General features: G+C 58.0%; 1 protein-coding gene across 1 annotated transcript in view; it reads left to right on the forward strand.

Annotated features, from left to right (window-relative positions):
* Window positions 1-700: 700 nt before the first annotated feature.
* SNED1 (sushi, nidogen and EGF like domains 1) overlaps window positions 701-22037 on the forward strand; it is an 89307-nt gene continuing 67970 nt past the window's right edge. The window contains exon 1 of the mRNA XM_079923923.1: window positions 701-1917. Within this exon, the coding sequence (XP_079780049.1) occupies window positions 1705-1917 (213 nt within the window). The 5' untranslated portion in view covers window positions 701-1704. The remainder of the gene's footprint in view (window positions 1918-22037) is intronic.

Here is a 22037-nt window from a genome sequence, read left to right on the forward strand (position 1 = left end):
CCACTGTTCCCACCTTCCCCCCTGCCCCCCCCCCCCCCGCCGTGGTTTGGTGCAAGCTGGGAAGTTCTGCCCCTTCTCCCTGTCAGGGAGGGGCCACCTGCCCTCCCCCCTGAGGAAACAAACAGGAGAGGGCCTTCCCCTGGGCCCCAAACCCACGGCACAGACGGCAGAGGGCTGCCAGTTTCCCACAGAAAACCCACAGATGGAAAAGCACGTCCTCCTGGGCTCCCACCAAGGTGACCGGCCTGCTGGCAGCTCTGCCCTCCGGGCTGCACTGTTGGAGGCCGTGTCCTGACCCCACGGGGATTTTGCGAGTGAGGTTCACGGACCCTCCCTGTCCAAGGAGGGTGAGGCTGCCACACCCCTCCTCCGACCTTGGCCATGATTTGACCACTGTGCTGCAGCCTGGCTCAGGTCTTCCCCCCACCTCCCCACTCAGCATCTGAGCCAGCGGGGTGCCAGGCTTGGCTTGTCCTCACGAATCAGCCCCCACCAGCACCCGAGAGCAGAGAGGGTGGAGAGCCCCCGGGGGTCGGGCCCTGCTCTGGGCCTAGGGACCAGAGGTGGCCAGATGCCGGCCCCCTGTGGAGGACAAACAGAGTCTGACTCAGAGCAAGTTCCTGTGGCACGAGAAGAGCTGCGATGGCCACAGGCTGGAGACGCAGAATCTGAGTTGTGGGCACTCGAGGGCCTGCTCCCACCCACGGGGCATCTGTCCACTTGCCCCCAGGCCGGCGGGGACCAGCCTCCCCGTTGGAAGGCTGATTTACCGGGAGTTGGCCCCAGACTTCTCTTGCTGTGAGGTTTCCTTAGGCCCCCACATCATCTCCCCCCGCATTTCTCCTGATGTGGCCATGCAGGGCAGAAACTGCTTAATGCCCTGAAGCAGCCCGGGCCAGAGTCCTCCTCACATACGACCAGATGGCAAGCCTCAGGGCTGCGTGGGCAGCGTGAGGCTGGCCTCTGGCCACTTCCAGAAGGGTGGCCCCCGGCCGACGACACGCTGGCAGGAGGGTGACCTGGTCCCCTGGGGGACAGGGGCCTGAAAGGACACCCAGGAGGCCTGCCCCCAGGCCCAACAACTCACGCAGGCCTGAGGGTCTGTCCTGGAGCTGCCTTGCGGACAAGGCACCTCCTCTGGGCCGGCCCCACACGGGCGGCTGGGGACCCACGGAGGAGGAGGAGGATGGCCCCAGCCGCAGGGCACGCCCGCAGAGCCCTCTCCTCGTGGCCAGGCCACCTCCGGGGGGCTCGGGGCCGTGGGCTGAGACGCCCGCCCCGCTTGGCGCTTTAAGAGCCGCCTAATTTGCATGGCCCGGCCCGGCCCCGCCCAGGCCCGAGTGACCGCCCGGTTGGATATTTAAATCGCGGCCGTAGGGGCGGGTCCGGCTCCGAACGCGGTCCCGCCCGGCGCCTTCCTCCGCGAGAGGCGACCGGAGCACGGCCCGGCCGAGCGGCAGCGGGACTCCGAAGTCCACCAACGGCGCGGCCGCGCTCCCCGCACGCCCGGCCGGCCGGCCCTGCGGGCCACTCCCGACCGCGGCCTCGCTCCTGCCCCGCGGTGACCGCAAGCCCCCCTGCGGCCCCTCCTCGTCGCCTGTCCGTCCCCGCTGTGTCTTCGCTGTGTCCCCCGCTCCGTCCTTCTCTGTCCCCGTTCCGTCCCGCTGTGTCCCTCGCTCCGTCCCCGCCCGCCGACCCCCGGCGATGCCGCGCGGCGCCACCTGGGCGCTGCTCTTGGCCGCGGCCCTGGGGCTCGGGGCGCGCGGCGTGCGCGGCGCTGTGGCCCTAGCCGACTTCTACCCATTCGGCGCGGAGCGCGGCGACGCCGTCACCCCCAAGCAGGACGACGGCGGCTCCGGGCTGCGGCCGCTCTCCGTGCCCTTTCCGTTCTTCGGCGCCGAGCACTCCGGCCTCTACGTGAGTAACCCGAGCCCGCGGGGGGCGCCAGGGGGGTGCTGCGCCCCAGCCGCTGCCCGCCGCCCCGAGTCCCGCCGCCGCCGCCAGCAACTTGGCACCGTGGCGGCCAGAGGTGGAATGAGGACAGTGCTTCCTCCCTCCGGCGGCCAAGGCCGGACAGCGGCCCGCGGGAGCGGCGGGCGGGGTTGGGGGCCCGAGCTGCGGCCCCGCCACCTTGGCGAGTGGAGCGGGGCGCGCCCGGCCCTGGCCCCTGCCCCTGTCGGACCGCCTGGGGCTTGGGCTGCGGGCACTGAGCCGTGTGCCCCTGCTGGGCCCAGCGCAGCGGGGTGAGGGGAGGCCTGCCCCGTCCCGCCCCGTCCCGGTTCCTTCACAGACAGCAGTGTAACAGCAGGCGGCTGCTTCCTGGGTCCTCAGTTTCCCGAGTGGGGCTCCTGGCCCCTTCAGTTCCTCACTTGGCCTGCCGAGGTCTCAGCCCCTCCCAGGGCCACACGGGCCCCGCCCCCAGTTGACACCTGAGGCCCACTTGCTGGAGGCTGGGACGCGCCCAGACTTTCAGAGGTGCTGTGCGAGACTCAGGAAGCTGGTCGTCTCTGAGCCGCCCTTTCCCTCTCCCTCTCCTCCTGAGCCTGGGGGCTGGCCACTGAGGCCCAGACCTTCAAACAGGACTCCCAGAGGGAGCTCAGGAGAGCGGGGACAGTTCAGGCTTAAGGACAGCAGAACCCCCCCGGGGGGACCCGGGGCCACTGAGGAAATGCAATGTCACGCCTCATTGCTGCATCGAGCATTTACTGGGGGGCACCGTGCGCTGTCCTCTGAATCCCAGCTAGAAAAGTGCCGGCACCCTGTACCTCCAACACCATTGCCCCGCCCTCTGTCACTTCCAGCACCACCTCCACCTCCCCCCTCCACCGCCCATCAGCACCACTGCCTGCACTGCCAGCTCCCCCATCAGCCCTGTCACCTCCCCCATCAACACTGCCTCTCTCCACTCGACCCCAGCGCGGCTGCCAGCATCACTAGCTACCCTCCCACCACAGCCCTTCCATCGCCAGAGGTGGGAGGAGCAGCCGTTCTCTCTGTAGGTGCCACCCAGTGCACGTTCCTCCGGGCCAGGACTTGGACAGAGGGGCAGGACTGACTTCCGGAAGTATGGGGCTGGGGGCAGAGCTGTGCTCAGGGTCTTTGGGAGCCAGGGAGGCCCATGCATCCTAGAAGGGGGAAAATTCACGTTGGCATCGCCTTAACAGAGCCTCTGTCCAAATGCTCCTTGAACCTTCGGGCCAGGCGCAACCTCCTCACTCCAAGTCACAGGTGAAAATATTATTAAAACGGCTGACCCTCTTAACAGCCTCACCAAAACCAGCTACCCCTGCCAAAGCAACTGGGAGACGTGGTTCTAAAGTGGAGAGCTGTGCTAGCAAAACAAACGGTTTCATCTGAAACCAGCACGTGGTTCCTCGCGAAACCTGTGTCTCCATGAGAGCTCTTTCCTGAAAAAAGCTGTCGTCTGACAAACACCTGCCCGTGGCGACGTAGGGAGCCCACTTCACCTCTCTTCGCTCGGTAGGAAAGACAGTGGAAACCGTGAGGGCCCCGGACACCTTGCCTGAAATAATGGCCAGGGCTCTGTGGTCAAGGAGGGAGCAGGGCAGCGGGTCAGAAATGAGGCCAGTTAGAGAAGAGAAGGCATTTATTCCGAAGCAAGTGGGTCAGACTGGTGCCTCCCAGCTCGCGCAGCTGAGACAATGCTTCTCTGCATGCCCCTGTCTCTGACCCTCGTCCAGCCGGGCGCGGCGTCAGCCAGCCCTGAGCCCAGGTGCCTGCATCCGGCCGAGTGAGGGTCCTCCAGGGCTGGACACCCCGGCCCGATGCCTGGCAAAGAGCAGGCTTGTGGAGTGAATGGACACACGGGTGAGTGAATGGAGGCCTCGCCGTGACCCTGCGTGAAGATCAGTGCTTTCTGATCAGAATCGACCCCGGCAAGGACTCGGTCCTGCCGCGTGCGCGGTGGCCTCCTTTCTAGAAAGCCCCGTCGTTTTGCTTCTTTCTCACGCCGTAGCAGCCGTATGTGGTGACTTGTAAGGCTCTGAAAATTGTTGAGAGTCCCTTCTGAACACAAACCAGGCCGGCCCCGCTGGTGGGCATGGAGCGCGGCAGCTGAGAGGGAACCTTCTTGCAGGGAAAAAAGCTGGACAAGTTCACAGGTAGAGATGGCAGCTGTGCTGTGGCCTGCAGGCCCGGCCGAGGCGCAGCGTCCGCGCGGGGCAGCCATGGGGACTGAGAGGCCGTGAGTGGCCAGCGGTGGTGAGGAGCCCCCGTGTCCCCCCAGAAGGGTGAGGCCTGGGGGCTGCGGAGGAAGGTCTTGGTTTATTTGGCATCAGGAGCCCCAAGTGGCAACCTCAGGGAGCACTTCTGCTCCTTCATCGGGGAAGGAGTGCCAGGTGGGCGGTGTCTGCGAAGGTGCTGGGCACGCTGAGAGGGTCCACACGTCTGTTACGAGGGTGCAGTGGCCGAGACATGGGTGCGGGGTCTGCCGGCTGTGTCTCCAAGGCTGGGCTGCTGGGGGTGATGCACAGGGGGGTACCCGCCTTGGCGTGCCTTCCATCCTTCCCCTGCAGAGCCCCTTCCAGCCCCTGCTGGCCCCGCACGCACAGTGCTGTGACACCCTTGACCTCTGAATCTTGGGGACTCTTCCTTGTTCTGGTCTTTTGGAGCACCTTGGGGCCAGTCACGGAGAGCCCCGAGTGGGAAACGGGAAGGGTGTGGGCCCGGGGCGGGCAGTGGCACCTCCGAGCCTGGGGGAAGACGTGTTGACAGTTGATTTGACCTGAGCCCTGGCCAGCAGCCCCTCTCTCTAGTGTCCCAGGCAAGGCTGGCTCCACACCTGGTGTCTGCTTATCCGCTGGCATCCCCACCGGGGGCACAGTCCCCGCCCAGCCTCTCCCAGACCGCCCGCCCAGGGGAGGTCCGCAGGCGGCCCGAGACCGGTGGCTGGTCGGTTCCTCCGAGAACCCCGGCTTCCCCACCTGTGCAGCCCGTGGCACCTTGCCAACCAAGACAGTCCGCTGGCTGGCCACCAGCTCCGAGCCATCTGGAAAACCCACCCTGACCCACAGGACAAAACCAGTGAGATGGAGGCAGGCCTGGCAGTGGAGCTCGACTTTTCTGACCTGAGGAAGCCCCCGCAGAAACGCATGAGCCCCCTGGCTGGGAGGAGAGGCCGCAGCCCCCAGGGGGCAGACAGGGTCCTGGGCAGGCCCCTCCCCACGCTCCCTTCCTGCTGATACCTGGGGAGGAGCGGGGCACAGGCAAGGGGCTCGGAGGTGGAGGTGGAGGTGGGCAGGGGTCGAGGCAGGGTCCTGGGTGGCCTGGCAGCCCCACGTGGGGGGAGAGCGCCGGGGCGAGATCCAGGCTGGCCCCTCGGCCTGGACCTCCCGGCAGCCCGACGGAGGGCGGGCAGTGCAGTCCTCCCCGGCCCAGAGAGGAAAGTGGGCCTCAGATGCAGGCCCAGGGGCCTCAGGACTCCTGCGTCCCGCTGCCTCCTTGCTATTCCACCCCGGCCGTAGTGTGGCCCAGACAGAAGTCCTGCTTCCTCGGCCATCCTGGGAGCTCCCCTGAGACCCCGCCTCGTTCCCACGTGGTCAGAGCAGGCAGCTGGGCCTGCAGCCCTACCTTGGAAATGCTCCCACTTCCCAGAGCGGCCACCCTGCCGGCCTGGGCGCGTGCGGCACCTCCTCGTGGGCCTCCGGCTCCTGGCCCTGCCCCTCCAGCCTGTCCGTGGGGCGGCCGAGGGAGCCTTGCCTTTCTCTCCTGCCCTTACCCAGCCCCCCCGGCCTTGGGGCTGGGCCCCGTGTACCTGTGCCCCCCCGTCACCCGCCAGCCCCCCTGGCCCTGGGCCCTGTGTACCTGTGCCCCCCCAGACCCCTGGCCTTGGGGCTGGGCCCCGTGTACCTGTGCCCCCCCATCTCCCGCCAGCACCCCTGGCCTTGGGGCTGGGCCCTGTGTACCTGTGCCCCCCATCCCCCGCCAGCACCCCTGGCCTTGGGGCTGGGCCCTGTGTACCTGGGCCCCATGTACCTGTGCCCCCCGTCCCCCGCCAGCGCCCCGGCCCTGGGGCTGGGCCCCGTGTACCTGTGCCCCGTGTACCTGTGCCCCCCGTCCCCCGCCAGTGCCCCTGGCCCTGGGGCTGGGCCCCGTGTACCTGTGCCCCGTGTACCTGTGCCTCCCGTCCCCCGCCAGCGCCCCTGGCCCTGTGTACCTGTGCCCCGTGTACCTGTGCCCCCGTCCCCCGCCAGCCCCCCAGCTCCCTCTGCTCCAGCCAATACAGAACAGGTCACCCTCAGCCACTGTGCTTGCTGCCAGCTCGGAGCCCCTCCCAGGACAGGCAGGCCTCCTCCCCTGAACGGGCCCCACTACCCCAGCCTGGTCCCTGCGCTCCCCGCGTGTCGCTTCTGACCCCACCTCGGTTGTTTACCCTGCACGGGGCGTGTGCCCCGCAAGGCACATCAGTACACGGTCCTGGCACCCACGTGTGTTTGACTGTATTTGGACGTCGTGCTGGCGGATGTGGACGTAGGTGTGTAGGTGCGTCTGCCCGCTGAGGGAAATGCAAGCAGCGACACCTCAGCGGCCGTGAGCAGTCCTCGGCCTCAGGTCCTGGTTCCCGAACACCAGGCACCACTGAAAGGAACTGGGGCTCTCTGGAGATTATACAGCCATGGCAGGAAGAGAAGAAAATGAGCTTGGAAAAGCTTGTGCCAGAAAGTAATAGAGTGATCAAAGAAAGATGGGGATGTGGCGGAAGGACACAGCGGCCACACCCGAAAGGGGCTCTCGGGACAAGCGAAGCATCACTTTAATGGTAGTGACAGATTTCAGTCCCTAAGGAAAGGGGAGCCAGTGAGTTCACGCCGATACGAGCATAGATACATGATTAAATGTATAAACGAGGGAGAAAGTGGTACTGACCACACTGCCTCGGTGCTGAGTGTCCTGCTCCGGGCAACCGTGTGTTCTCGGTAGAGGATGTCCTTGCTCAGGGGAATACACAGTAGGGGGCTCAGTGGGTAAAGGGTCATCACTTCTGCAAGGTCCTCTCAAGTGGTTCAGGAAACATCTGTGTAGAAGGAGAGAGAGCATGATGAAGCAAATGGGGCAGAATCCTAGAATTTGGTGAGTGTGGGTCAGAAGTACGAGGAGTGCCTTGCACTTTTTCTGTAAGTTTGACATTCTGTCAAAACATAACGTAACCTCTAGGGAATGCCTTCTGGCAGGAACACCCGGAGCCCCGGGCACACACCCCGCCACCCTCACTGGGAAGCCAGCCTGGCCGGCTGGGAAGGACTCAGGTGTTCCCCTCCTCAGCTCTCAGGGGCTGTGTGAAGCTAGACGTGACCAGCTCGCCACAGCGTGCCTCCAGGACAGCCCACCACTCACTCACCATTGACTTATTTGCTAATTCATTTAGTCACACATCCATCCGGAAACCTTGGTGGAGCCCTAGCTCTGAGTCAAGGAGCGGACATACGCACCAGCAGCAGAGTTTTACTTTTAGTCCTAAAATTTTGTCTCTTGTTCACGGTGCTCTCCCAGCCTCTGCAAGAGAGCTAGCTTGTAGAAGCAGCTCTGTAAACGTCGGCCGTTCATCCTCTGACTGTTGGGATAACACGCCCATAATTCCGTCTTCCCAAAGCAAGCGCTCTGAACATTTTGGCAACATCCTTCCCGATGTGTTTTCAAGCGCGTTTGGAGCTGCCATTTCATACAAATTTCCATTTTGCATATTTCGTTCAATATTATACTGTGAGCATTTTCCAGTGCCTTAGATTTGCTGTGAAGAGTGTGCTTTTTGGTGGCAGTATAATATTCCATCCTGTGGCTATACCGTAATTCTTTTCAGCAGTCACAACCTGTGGCCTGTGTGGGTGGCTTCAGTGTCTCCGGGGATGCTCCAGTGCACATCTTTGTTCAGGCAGGTCTTTTGTTTTTCCGTTCCTCCAGGGGGGCTGGCTGGGTCCCAAGGAATGTGCTTTTCAGGGCTGTCTCCCTACTTTCTCCTGCTGCCCAGAGGGCGTCCTTATTCACACCCTCCTCTGCTGGGGGAAGGGGGCCTCCTCAGGTGACTTGAGTCAGCCTGGAGGGCACAGCAGCTTCCAGGCCACACAGGGTACCTGTGGTCCAGTCGACGATGGGGTGGGGACAGTGGGCAGACCCAGGGACAAAACAAGCTGCGGGAGCCTGGGCCCCAGTGGACACTGCTCCCATGGCACTGAAACCAGGCGGCTGGAGGGGGCTGCCCGGCTCGTTCCCTCCCCCCCACTCCCCCCACCCCCCATACCTCCCCACAGGGGGTCCAGCCTCAGAGCCTTAGCAGCCATTAACTGGCCGTTTACACACCGGGGGCGAGTCCTTCACTGAACGCCTGCTGTGTGCGAAGCGTTACCTGGCTCCCAGCCCGAGGACTCGGCTCGGGCAGAAGTCTGAGTGCTGGGGGCTGCGTCCAGGGTGGGAGGAGTGGGCACCGTGTCTTGGTACAGGTCCCAGGACCAGGCTGTCCTCCAGGCGGGTCCAGGCGGCTGGCCGAGGGCCAGACACAGCCCCCTCGGGCCCTCACACACGTCCTGCAGCGAATGTTTCCCGCCACCTGCTCTGGGCAGAGGGGCTGCCGGGCACAGGCAGCTCTGGAGGCTTGCTGTGGATGGGGCCTGGGGTAGGGCTGGTGTCCCGGGGGAGTGGCCACCGTCCCCAGAGTGAGACTGGCAGGGTGAGAGGCCTAGGTGTGGGAGCAGAGGCACACTGTCCCTGCACTTGGAGGTGGCAGCCAGGGGCGGTGGCTGCAGGGTGACAGTGGACCCGACGTGGCCTCAGAGCTCAGGGCAGCAAGGTCAGGCTGTGCTGGGCCCGGGGGAGGGGGGCGTGGGTGCCCAAGCACAGGGCATGTCCAGGGGCCTCTGGGGACTTGGGATCTGGTCCTAGGGGGGCACCTGGCCCAGGTGTGCCAGAGGTGAGGCAGGAGCTGCCATCTAATCTACACAGGGAAGGAAGGGAAGGGCTGTGAGGACAGCTGGAGGGACAGGACACGGGAGGGGCAGGTGCCTGGACCCCCCGCCCACTGGAGAGGCAGCCCCTGTTGGAGTGGGGTGGGGCTCAAGGGCCTGGGCTCTGGGCCATAGGCAGGACCACAAGGCCCAGCAGGAGACGAGAGGGTGGCCACGGGGAGGCCCTGGACAGCTGACGGCAGGGGGCACGGTAGGGAGGTAGCAGAGGACCTGCGCCCCGAGGGCCCAGCCTGGGAGGGGGAAGGGCCGTTGCTCCAGTGCTGCGGGGAATCCCTCCTCCCCCGCTGGGCGCTGAAGCCAGCCCACTGCCCCACCCGCAGGCTACACCCTGGCTGCCCAGCAGTGCCCCCCCCCACCCGGTCCTCTGTGGCCCTCCTGCAGCCAGGCGAGGCCACCTGGCACTCCGGGTGCTCAGAGAGGGCCAGCCTCCCCTCCTCGCCAGGTCTGGGTGTCCAGGGCCCCACCTTGCCCGGGGCCTGCCCACGGCCGCCCTGCGAGCAGGACCCCAGCCCCGAGCTGTGCTTGTGGAAGGAATCCTGGTTCCCCAGAAAGCTGCCAGGAAATAAAAGACATGCCTACATTTTTCAAAACAAGCTTATAAAAGGCCTCAGAACTTTATTGTTTTATTTCTGGCAGAAACGTCAAAGCAGGAACCAAGGCCCCGCCCTTTCGGATCTGATGTTTGCAGAGCTGGGGTGCTGTGCCCGTGGGGTCCCCAGCTCCCCTCCAGGCTTGCCTCCTGGCCCAGAGCAGCCCCTCGCCCAGCAAGGGTGGCACCAGCCAGCCCCAAGCTGCCCAGTTCAGGGACCAGCCAGACACACATCACACGCTTTCAGCGGCAAGTGGCCTCTGAGAGACTCTCCAGGACACTCCCGCTCTCTCCCAGTTCCCTCCCAGTTCTCTCCCAGCTCTCTCCCAGTTTTATCCAAGTCGGAAATGCCACCAGGCCATCTCTCTGCGCTTTCTCCTGGCCCAGCGGAGGGAGGGCCGGCCCCTCCTGTGAGAAAGGCCTGAGTGCCTTTCCCTCTGCGGGCCACACGCACCCCCAGGTCAAGGGCAGGCTTCCTCCACGCCCCGCGGGCCCCCTTCCTGCTGCTGTGGCCTCGGGGCCTCCCCAGGGGACCAGCCCAGGCCCACCTGGCTGGCCTCACGTCCTGAGGGGCAGCGGGCGCGGGGCAGCACATTGCAGGGCCCGGACCCAGCCGACGGCCGGCCCGGCTCTGGTTTCCGGTACGTCAGTGGCTGAAGAGCACGCTGGTGCCCGGCAGGGGGTCGGGGTCGAGTCCTTTCTCCTGTTTTCCCGACGTGTTGCCCGTTCTACAGAGTGCTGTTGCAAGGAGAGAAATAATAATAGTAAGATTGATATTCTGTGGGAGTAGCATTCGCTGGCCCTGAAGAAGGAGAGGGACCCCGGTGGGGGGGAGGGGTGCCGTGCCGCTCCCCGCGCCGCCAGCCCCGCCCGCCCCACCGGAGGTTCAGACGTTCTCCCCTGGAGGAAGACAGTCCGGGCACGCCCCTGCCCAGGTGGCCCCGGCCCTGCTCTGCCCTGGCCCCGCCCCGTGGGGAGGGCGGCAGCCATCCGGTGGGGGCGGAGAGGGGAGCCCGCCGGCGGAGCGCCGGCGGGCAGGCCGGAGGCCTCTGCACACACCGCACACACCTGAGCACCGGACTTCAAAGGCAGGAAGGAAACTGGGCAGAGCGCCTGTGGGGGAGCCATGGGGCCCAGGCCAGCCGAGGAAGACAGACGGGGGGGGGGGGGGGGGGGGGGGGGGGGGGGTGCAGGATGCAGGGAGGGCAGGGCAGGCGGTCCCACCCGGCAGGTGGCCACGGCCCTAGGGACCCTCACTCCAGCCTGCGGCGCCCCCCCATCCAACTGTGACTCCTCACCCTTGACTCTTTTCCTAAACACGGGCAGAAAAGGGGACCCAAAGTAAGTGTGCAGCGAAAGAGCAGATGTGATGCGAGCCCCGAGGGACGGCGGCCCCAAGTTAAGGCCTGTGGTTGCCGCCCACACCGTGCAGCCCTGACAAGGCTGCCTGCACCTGCCTCCTTCCCTCCAAGTTGTTCAGGTTCTTCCATGTTTTGTCCATTATCACTGTGGTTCAATTACATAGATCGTCTTCAAGTTGTTTGTTTCACTGTGGTGGACATTTGGAGCTGTTCCTACTTTTAGACCATTCTTACTGTGCTGTCTGGGAACATTCCGGAACGTGCATCCCGGTGCACGTGGGCGCTGGCATGGAGGGTGGTGGGCCCTAGGGGTGGGGCTGTCGGGCATGGGCCGCACCCGCTCCCAGCTCGTGAAGTACAGAGGCCACGGGTGTTCCCACTGCAGGACACGCTTGCCAGCCCGGTGGTTGTGGACGGGCGTGAAAACGAGGTGCTGCTGCTCTGTTTTGTTCATGAGGCTGAGCACATCTTGTTCGCTTGCCGTTGGATTGCCTCATTTGTAAGCCCGCTGTTAAGTCTTTCCTCTTTCCTACTGAGTTCCCTTTTTCCTTGTTACTTTATGGGAGTTGTGTACATACACCAGGTCACAAGTGTTGCGAACACCTTTTCCCTTTTCTCTGCACCTTACTTCACGCTCTTTGGTGCGCCTTTGGGTGAATAGGTACTCTTGAGTTTAATGCAGTAAATGTACCCGTCTTTATTTTTATGGTCAGAGGTTTTTTGTGCTTTTTTTTTTTTTTTTTTTTGCGGTACGCGGGCCTCTCACTGTTGTGGCCTCTCCCGCTGTGGAGCACAGGCTCCGGACGCGCAGGCTCAGCGGCCATGGCTCACGGGCCCAGCCGCTCCGCAGCATGTGGGATCTTCCCGGACCGGGGCACGAACCCGTGTCCCCTGCATCAGCAGGTGGACTCTCAACCACTGCGCCACCAGGGAAGCCCCTGTGCCTTTTTCTTAAAAACATTTTATTTATTTATTTGGCCGTGTTGGGTCTTAGTTGCGGCACGTGGGATCTTCCGTTGCGGTGTGCGGGCTCCCTAGTTGTGGCACGCGGGCTCAGTTGCACACGGCATGTGGGAATCTTAGTTCCCTGACAGGGGATGGAACCTGCATCCCCTGCGTTGGAAAGTGGATTCTTCACCACTGGACCGCCGGGGATGTCCTGTGCCTTATTTTAAAAATCACCTCCAAGTCTTGAATATGTTCTCCATGGCCCCCCACAACAGCGTGTCTGCTGTGCAGCTTGGTCGCTCACACCTCCGTGCCTGCGCATGTGGAGCTGGGCACGAGGTAGGCCCCCCAGCCCGCCCCCCACCCCCCACCGAGTGTGTGCCTGGGCCATCTCCCGGCCCTCCTCCTGCCCACCTGTCCGATCACTGTTCCGTGTGAGAGCCCAGTGTCCACTACAGCATCCATCCTGGACCAGCAAGTCCTTCCATCTTTTCTTCTCCAGGAAGTCTTGGTCCTTCTTGGCTTTGCCTTTTCATATAAAATTTACAGTTGGCTTATCAGGTTACACACACACACAGACCCACGTCTGCCGGGATTTTTACTGGGATTGCGTGGAGTATGAAGACTGATGCGAGAACTGATACCTTTACCTGGGTTGACTCGCGTGGCCCGGGAACAGAGCACGTTCCTGCGTTTATTTAGATTGTCTCTGACATTCTCTAATAAATCTAACATCTTTTGTTAGATCTATTCTTAAGGACTTGCTATTCTCTATACTGTTGTAAATGGTGTCTTTTCTTCATTTCTTTTCTAAGTACTTACTGCTGTCAATGTGGAATCACAACTGAGTTCTTACCGCTTCTAGTTTTATATGTAACAACCAGGCCGAGCCTCTTACCAATTCTGCCGCATCATCGGGATTCTTCTGGATTTTCCCACATTCACGTGCATAGCATTTGCACCTGATGGTCGTTGTGTTTCTCCCTTTCTAGTCCGTTTGCATTTTGATTCATTTTTCGCCTTGCTGTGCTGGTTGGATACATTGCGTGTTAGCAGGACCCAGAAAGAAAGTGTCCGTGTTTCATGACTAAACGTGCTGCTTCCTCCTGTTCGTTTTCAAGATGCCCTTTTCCGGATCAGAATGTCCCCTCCTATTCCTATTCTCATATTCAGGGAATTTGTATCACATGTGGGTGTTGGCTCTAGTAAATACCATCTCTATACCTATAAAGGTGACTCTCACCTTTAATCTGTTAAATGGGTCACTTAAATTCATTGGATTTCTAATGTAAGGCCACGCTTGATTCCTAACAGAAATCCAAGTTGGTAGTGATGAATTATGTACCCAGTTCATATATTGCTGCATTCAGTTTGCTAACTGCGTTAAGATTTGGGCGGTTTTATATGTGAGATTGGGCTGTTAGCCCATCCCTGTTACATTTTAGTGTCGGGGTTGTGCTAGCCTCGGAAGATGAGCTCTTCTGTCTGGAAGAGTTCCTGTATCTCTGGACTTACTCCTTGGATGTTTGGTAGAACTCACTGGTGCTGCCATCTGGACCTAGAGTTTTCTTGGTGGGAAAATTGTGAACACTAATTGAATTTCCTTATGAATATAAAAAAATAGATTTTCTATTTCTTTTCACATTTGGTAAGTTGTGTTTTTCTAGGGGAAAAGATCCATTTTATATACAGCTTCAAGGTGATCAACATAAAACTGTTGAGGTCTGGGATTCGATGGTAGCCCCCTTACACACCAGCGGTCAGCCTGTCACTGCTTCTCAGAAGCTGGCCGAGGCCCGAGGCTCCCGGGTTAGGAACAAAGGCCGTTAGGGCTCATGGTGCAGGGAGAGGCACACCATGTGGTTCGCCTTGGTGTCCCTGGCTCTCCTCGTGGTGTCATGAGGCCACACGGAGGGGCCCAGGCAGATGGAACCCAGACTGGGGGTTTGTGTCATAGCCAGGAAGCCCTGGGCTCGGGGAAGCCATCTCTCCTATGGCGAGCCTGCCTTTGCCCGCAAGGGAGAGGACACTTTGTCTCTCGAAGGCAGTCTCTGCAAATACAACCCCAAGACCCGGCCCAAGCAGGGAGCGGACGAGCAAAGCGCTCGGGGCCTCCCCCACGGCCCACCTCCCCGCCCCCCCTGTTCTGGGCCAAGCTCCAATTTTCACACGAGTCTGCCATTCCGTCAGCCACCCTGATTCCTCGGACCAGCAGAGGCCAGGACCAGATCTGGGTGATTTGCTGCCCACAGGACTCCAGGCAGCAAGATGGGGTTCAGCCCCAGGTCCCAGGTGCAGCCGGCTGTGCAGGATCCCAGAGAGGCCAGGAGTGGTCCAAGGCCAGGCCACCGTCCATCCTGACGCACGAACGCCTGCGGACCGCCCTGCTGATCTTGGATGCCATCACCAGTGACTACAGAGGCCGTAAATTGGCCCAGAAAGCAACTCCCATTAGGCTGACAAGCTCACCCTGCTTTTGTGCAAACCTTCCCAGCTCTCCACTGAAAATCTGGTATGCTGGGAATCGCCCAGTCACAGGCAGACTGCGAGGGCTGAGCCCCCGCCCCGCCGTGGAGAGACGTCCTGTGACCCCTCTCCCCACATGCAGACGTGTGACCTGAGGGGACGCAGGCCTCTCAGGTTAGGATCTGTTCAACTTGATTCGGGTTGCCTGTCCCGCCGGTTTGGTTAAGGCCTAAGGGCCGTGTCTCTGACCGTTTGTGGTCTCAGTCATCACACACAACAGAACCCGAGGCCCAGTATGAATTCGTGTCATGAGACAAACAAGGTTGTGCCGTCGTGAATTTACCTGCAGGGAGGGCGGGGCCCACACCCGGGCGGCAGGCACAGTAGAGCAGTTTGCGACCGGAGTGTCCCGTGGTTTTTCCACTTTCATAGCTCGCAGACAGGGATGCAAACCCGCAGGTCGGGTGGGCAGCTGCACTGCTGCCCGACTCAGGTGGGCCGTGAGGGCTTCGCCAGGCACTGGATCTAGGGGCGCAAAGCAGTCACCTACCCGCGGCTCCCCCGGGGGCTGAGGTGGTCCTGCCCAGGTGTGGGTTGAATACTCCTCAGCCACAAAGCCAGTGTGCCCGTCCTGGCCCCGTTAATCACCTGCTCCCCCAGCCACCTCTGCTCACACCCAGACCTTTCACCAGGAGGGCTCAGCTGCAAAAGACACCGTTACATCCCCCACAGGGGCCCCCATGGACCACCGCTGACGACAGCACGCAGGGTCCTCAGCCAAGTGACCGTGTCTCCAGGACCTGGAATTCCGCCATCCAACAGAAAGTGAAATTCGAATCCTGCAGCCCCTGTATGGGGGCTGCCCCTGGGGGCGCACCTACCAGGCTAGGCAGGGCTGCTGTCAGGGAGAGGGATGCCTCACGGTGCCAGGAACGGTCCGGGCAGGTCCCTGTCTTCAAAGGAGGGCTGTGTAACCCGGTACCCACACCCCCCTTAGTCCTGGCCACCACCCAGAGGCCAGCCAAGGGGAGCTGAACCCCTCCTGGGGCCACGTTTGGTGAGCAAACAGCCCGGCCAGGGTGCGAGGACCCGGGCAGGCAAGGCCACAGGGGCAGAAGCCTTTCGGGATGATTTCAAGGAGGCTGGTCCAGGGCTCGTGACACCAGGTGCCCTCAGAGGATGGGGAACACAGAACGCTCGTCGCACACCCGACTCTAAGCACTGCGGGGGCCTTTGAGACCCCAGCCCTCCGCTGCCACACACAAATGGTCCAGGGAGTCGACGGTGGCAGTGCCGTGGCCAGAGTGGGCTGATGAGGCTGGAAGGGCAGCACCGTGACGGCGAAGTATCAGCAGCAGTGAGACCCCCATGGAGGGCCTGGGAGGGGTCAGAGGTGGCTCACGAGGCCGGCTTCTGTGGACACAGGCCTGGAGTGTGGCAGTGGATTTTGAGCCCCTAACGCAGAGCCCTTTCTTTCGCTGGGTCATGGTGGTGGCTGCATTGCCATCTCTGGTACGAGGAGGGACACAGGGGCATCCCCGTCAGTCCCATCAGAGAAAGCCCCACCCTGGACACCTGCCCGAGGGACCCAGACCGTGCAACCATCAGCTGCAGTCTGTTCCCGAAGATGGGCGCCCTTCGTTGGCCGGGCTGGGTGGGCTCCGTCCGGTGGCAGCGCCGGCTTTTTCTGCAGAGGGTCTGGTTGTGAACCTCTGCGCATCGTGGCCGTGAGGGCTCGGAGCAAAGGCGTGGGCGCATGTGGGTTCCCGCAAAGCGCGGCCCACGGAGCCCCACCCAGCCTCGTCTGCGTGACCTGGGAGCTGCGAGTGTGATTTGTGTTTTTAAAGGGCTGTGAAAACAAAAACAAAAGGGGCAAAGAGGCATATGCGAGGAGCCCGTATATGGTCCACGGCGTGAAAAGTGTTTACCATCTGGCCCTTCAGCCGGCAGTCCGCTGACCCTCCAGCAGACCCTTAGCAGCCCCCGCAGGTCAGTACAAACCTGGGCGTCCCTCAGAGCTCCTTCCGTGGCCGGGTTGCAGGGGAAGCCGGTACTTACAGTTCTGCCCACGCGCAGGCTGACCCGGCGCCACTTCCGGAGTGGGCGCTGGAGCCGGACAGCCGCTGCCCCCCAGTGGACACCATGGGGCCCAGCTTAGCTGGGCCATCGGCGAACCAGGCTGGCTCTTAGGGCCCCTCTGGGACCCGAGGTCCCGCTCGGCCAGGGCTGCGCTCCGGGTGCCGGGGCGTTAGCTGAGCCCCCCCGAGGGCCGCTGCTGCTGTTTCACGTAAAACCGAGACGGCTCGTGGCACAGGGACCTCTCCCTTTGGCCACCGACCCAGCTGGGCCCTTCCCTTGCTAGTGCTCAAGTTCAAGTCCGCGCGCCCCAGTGGGGATATTGGGCAGAGAGTCACAGGTCCCGCAGATCACACTCAGCTCCTACGAGCTGTCCCGGGGAGCGGGCAGGGCCCCAATTTGTAAACAGGGTGCAGTGGGCCCTGCCTCGGGCAGGGGGCGCTGCTGAGCAAGGACAGGCCTCCGGCTCCGGCTCCGCTTGGCTCCTGGACGGCAAGTCCTTTCTGCTGCAGGGCCTGCGGGCGGGGTCTGTGCTGCCCTGCCCTCTCCACGTGCAGGGCCCCAGGAAGGAGAGCCCAGCCACTTCCCGGACGGACGTGCAGGCAGCGATCACTCGTTCAGACACAGAGGCCACGTGGCCCAGATCCACCCACAGGGCCCCTGAAGCTTCTCGTCCCCACTGCAAACCCGTCTAAACGCCAGGAGTCGAGTTTGGGCATCTTCTCTTCCTACGGGAGCGCAGGAGAGTGGAGGGGCCGCGGGCAGAGCAGAGGCCAGCTCCCGCTTTAGCCCCTCTTTCCCGCACCCCTGCACCCCTGGGCCCTCCCTGCTCCCAGAGGCCCACGGTCAGGAGCGCCTACCTGCCTGCCTTCCTTCCTCTTCTTTCCTTTTCATTTCTCTTCTTTCTTTCTCTTCCGTCTTCATCACTGAGGTATAATTCACTTACTGTGCAGTTCACCCTCTTACGATTCAATGGCTTTTCACATACTTACAGAACTGTACATCATCACCACAGTCACCCTGGGAACATTTCCCTCACCCCAGAAGAAGCCCTTCGCCCCTGAGTGACCATCCTCCGCCTTTTCCCAGCACGCCCCTGACCTAGGCAGTCACTAAACTACTTTGTTTCTTTGGATTTGCCTGTTCTGCGTGTTTCATGTAAGTGGAGTCATAGTGTTTTGTGACTGGCTTCCTTCACTTAAAATGATGTTTTCAAAGCTCACTCGTGTTGTGGCCTGTGTCAGTACATCATTTCTTTTATTTGCCAAAAAATTCCATTTATTTTTATAACGTATCCACTCCTTAGTTGATGCAAATGAGGCTTGCTTACTCCCTTTGGCTATTATGAATAATATTGTTGTGGACATCTGTGTACAATGCATCCTTGTGTGTGGACGTGTTTTCAGTTCTCTTGGGTGTATATGGGTATATATCTAGGCATGGAATTGCTGGTGCATATAGTTATTCTGTATTTAACCATGTGAGGAGCTGACACTGTCTGTTTTCCGGAGTGGCCACACATCTTGCGTTCCACCAGCGGTGTAGGAGCGTTCCCGTTTCTTCACATCCTCACAAACATTTGTTATTATCTCCTTTTTCCACGATGGCCATCCTAGTGGGTGTGAAGTGTTATCTCACTGTGGTTTTGATTTTCATCTCCCGGACAGTGATGCTGAGCGTCTTTTCATGTGGTTGTTGGCCATTTGTATATCTTCTTTGGAGAAGTACCTATTCAAGTCCTTTGCGCTTTTTTTATTGGGTTGTCTTTTTCTAAAGACTATTTTTTAACAACAGTTTTAAGTTCGCAGCAAAATTGAGAGGAAGGTACAGAGAGGTCCCGTATCTTCCCACTCTGACTCACGCACAGCCTCCCCGTTACTCATCGTCCTCCACTGGAAGGTACGTTTGTCACAATTGACGAACCTACATTTACACGACATCATCATCCCCCGAAGTCCACAGTTTACGTTGAGGTTCGCTCTTGGTGTGGTACGGTCGGTGGGTGTGGACAAACGTTTAGTGCCGTGTACCCGTCACTGTGGTATCATCTCCGTGCTCCACCTGTTCACCCCTCCCCCAAACCCTAGCAAACTACCGATCTTTTTACTGTCTCCATAGTTTTCCCTTTTCTAGAATGTTATGTAGTTGGAATTATATAGTATGTGGCCTTCTTCGATGGACTTTTTTCATTTAATATGCATGTAAGTTTCATGTGTATTTTTTCATGGCTTGACAGCTCATTTCTTTTTAGCACTGAGTAATATTCCACTGTCTGGATGGACCACAGTTTACATATCCACTCACCTACTAAAGGACGTCTCAGTTGCTTCCGCGTTTTGGCAATTATGAATGAAGCCCTTCTAAATACCTGTGTGCAGGAATTTGTGTGGACCTAAGTTTTCAACTCCTTTGGCTAAATAGTAAGGAGCACAACTGCTGGATCTTCTGGTAAGACTGGACCGTATGCAGCCCCGCCAGCAGTGAGTGAGAGTTCCTGTTGCTCCACATCTCCACCAGTATTTGGTGTTGTCAGTGTTCCAGATTTGGCCGTGCTAATGGGTGTATAGTGCTATCCCACTATTGTTTAAATTTGCATTTTCCCTGATAACCTATGCTGTGGAGCGTCTTTTCATGTGCTTATTTGCCGTCTGCGTATCTTCTTTGGTGAGGTGTCTGTTAAGGCCTTTGGCCCAGTTTTTGACAAGGTTGGTTGTTTTCTTATCGCTGAGTGTTAAAAGCTCTTTGTATACTTTGAATAACAGTCTTTATCATATTTGCAAACATTTTCCCCAGGTCTGTGGCCTTTCTTCTCATTCTCTTGATATTATCTTTCACAGAGCAGAGGTTTTTATCTCCTTTTCTTACTGCATTAGCTAGAACAAATGCTGAAGACGGTGGTGAGAGGGACATCCTTGCCTTCTGCCTCATCTTAGTGGGAAAGCATCTAGTTTCTCACCATTGAGTATGATGTTACCTGCAGGTGGTGTTTTTTTTTAACATCTTTATTGGAGTATAACTGCTTTACAATGGTGTGTTAATTTCTGCTTTATAGCAAAGTGAATCAGCTATGCATATACATATGTTCCCATATCTCTTCCCTCTTGTATCTCCCTCCCACCCTCCCTAATCCCACCCCTCTAGGTGGTCACAGAGCACCGAGCTGATCTCCCTGTGCTATGCGGCTGCTTCCCACTAGCTATCTACCTTACGTTTGGTAGTGTCTATATGTCCATGCCTCTCTCTCGCTTTGTCCCAGCTTACCCTTCCCCCTCCCCGTGTCCTTAAGTCCATTCTCTAGTAGGTCTGCGTCTTTATTCCCATCCTGCCCCTGGGTTCTTCAGAACCACCCGTAGGTTTTTTGTAGATATTCCATATCCCCCTCTGTTCCTAGATTACTGAAAGTCTTTATCATGAACGGGCGTTGGATTTGGTCAAATGCTTTTCATGCATCTGTTGACATGATCATGTGATTTCTCTTCTTTAGCCTCTTGATGTGATGCATTACATCAATTGGCTGTTGAATGTTGAGCCGGGCTTGCGTAGCTGAGATAAATCCCACTTGGTTGTGGTATACAATTCTTTTTATACGTTGTTGGATTTGATTTGCTAATAATTTGTTGAGGATTTTTGTATCTATGTTCACGAGCACTATTGGTCTGTAGTTTTCTTTTCTTGTAATGTCTTTGTCTGGTTTTGGTATTAGGGTGATGCTGGCCTCATAGAACGAGTTAGGAAGTATTCCCTCTGCTTCTATCCTCTGAAAGAGATTGTAGAGAATTGGTATAACTTCTTAAGTGCGGTAGAATTCACCAGTGAACCTGTCTGGCCTGGTGCTTTCTGTTTTGGAAGATTATTAATTATTGATTCAGTTTCTTTAATAGATACAGGCCTATTCAGATTGTCTATTTCTTCTTGTGTGAGTTTTGGCATATTGTGTGTTTCAAGGAATCGGTGCATTTTATCTAGGTAATCAAATTTATGGTCATAGATTTTTTTCATATTATCTCTTTATTATCCTTTTAACAACCACGGTATCTGTACTGATGTTCCCTTTCACATTTCTGATGTCAGTAATTTGTGTCCTCTTTTTGTCATAGATAGCCTGGCTGTCAATTTTCTTGATCTTTTCAAAGAGCCAGCTTTTGTTTTGTTGATTTTTTTATCGATTACCTATTTTCAATTTCATTAATTTTTTCCCTTGAATTCTTCTTATTTCTTTTATTCCACTTACTTTGCATTTCCTCTGCTCTTCTTTACTAGTTTCCTGTGGTGGAAGCTTAGATTATTGCTTTTAGATTTTTCTTCTTTTCTAATACATGCATTCAGTGCTATCAATTTCCCTCTAGGCGGTGCTTTCACTGCATCCACAATTTTGGATAAGTTGTGCTTTAATTTTCATTTAGTTCAAATATTTTTAAATTTCTCTTGACATTCCTCTTTGGCCCATGTGTTATTTAGAAGTGTGTTGTGTAACCACTACGTAATTGGGGATTTTCCAGTTATCTTCACTAGTTACCATCTGTCACCTAGTTACCGTCTGTCGCCACACCAAGTCATTACGATATTATTGACTGTATACCCCATGCTGATTTCTAGTGTGGTCTGAGGGCAAATATCGTATGATTTCTATGCTTTTTAATTTCTTAAGGTGCGTCCTGTGGCCCAGAATGTGGTCTGTCTTGGTGAGTGTTCCTTGTGAGCTTGAGAAGAATGTGTTTTCGGCTGTTGTTGGGCGAGGTGGTATTTCGATTATATCTAGCTGTTTGATGGTGGTGTTGAGTTGGGTTATGTCCTTTCTGATTTTCTGCCTGCGGGATCTGTCCATTTCTGGTAGAGGACTACTGCAGTCTCCAGCTGTGACGGTGGGCTTGTCCGTTTCTGCTTGTAGTTCTGCCAGCTGTTGCCTCGTGTAGTTCAATGCTGTGTTAGCTGTGCACACACTAAGGATTGTCTCGACATCTTGGAGAACTGATCCCTTTATCATTACGAAATGGCCTTCTTTACCCTGGATAGTATCCTTGGTTTGAAGTCGGCTCTGTTTGAAATTAATATAGCAACTCTTGCTTTCTTTTGCTTAGTGTTAGCGTGATATGTCTCCCCCCATCCATCTACCTTTCATCTATATGCGTCTTTATATTTAAAGTGAGTCTCTTGTAGGCAGCTTATAGGTGGGTCTTGTTTTTTGATCCACTCTGACAATCTCTGTCTTTTCATTGGCGCATTTAGACGATTGATGTTCAGAGTGATTACTGATATGGTTGGATTAATATCTACAACACTTGTGACTGTTTTCTATTTGTTACCTTTGCTCTTTGTTCCTACTTTTGTCTTCCACTCTTTTCTGGCTTTTGGTTTTTTTTAGTTGAATTATGATTGACCTAGTTACCATCTGTCACCACACCAAGTCATTACAGTATATCGACTACGTACCCCATGCTGTGCATTTCATCCCTGTGACGCATTATTTTGCACCTGAAGTTTGTACCTCCTCTGAGTGTCCCTCACCTGTTTCACTCACTGTCCCACCCCTCCTCCCTTCTGGCAACCACCTGTTTGTTCCCTACGAGTCTGTTTCTGATTTGTTATGTTTGTTCATTTGTTTGTTTTTTAGATTCCACATAT

This window comes from Stenella coeruleoalba (genome assembly GCF_951394435.1).
Source record: "Stenella coeruleoalba genome assembly, chromosome: 6".
NCBI lineage: Eukaryota > Metazoa > Chordata > Mammalia > Artiodactyla > Delphinidae > Stenella > Stenella coeruleoalba.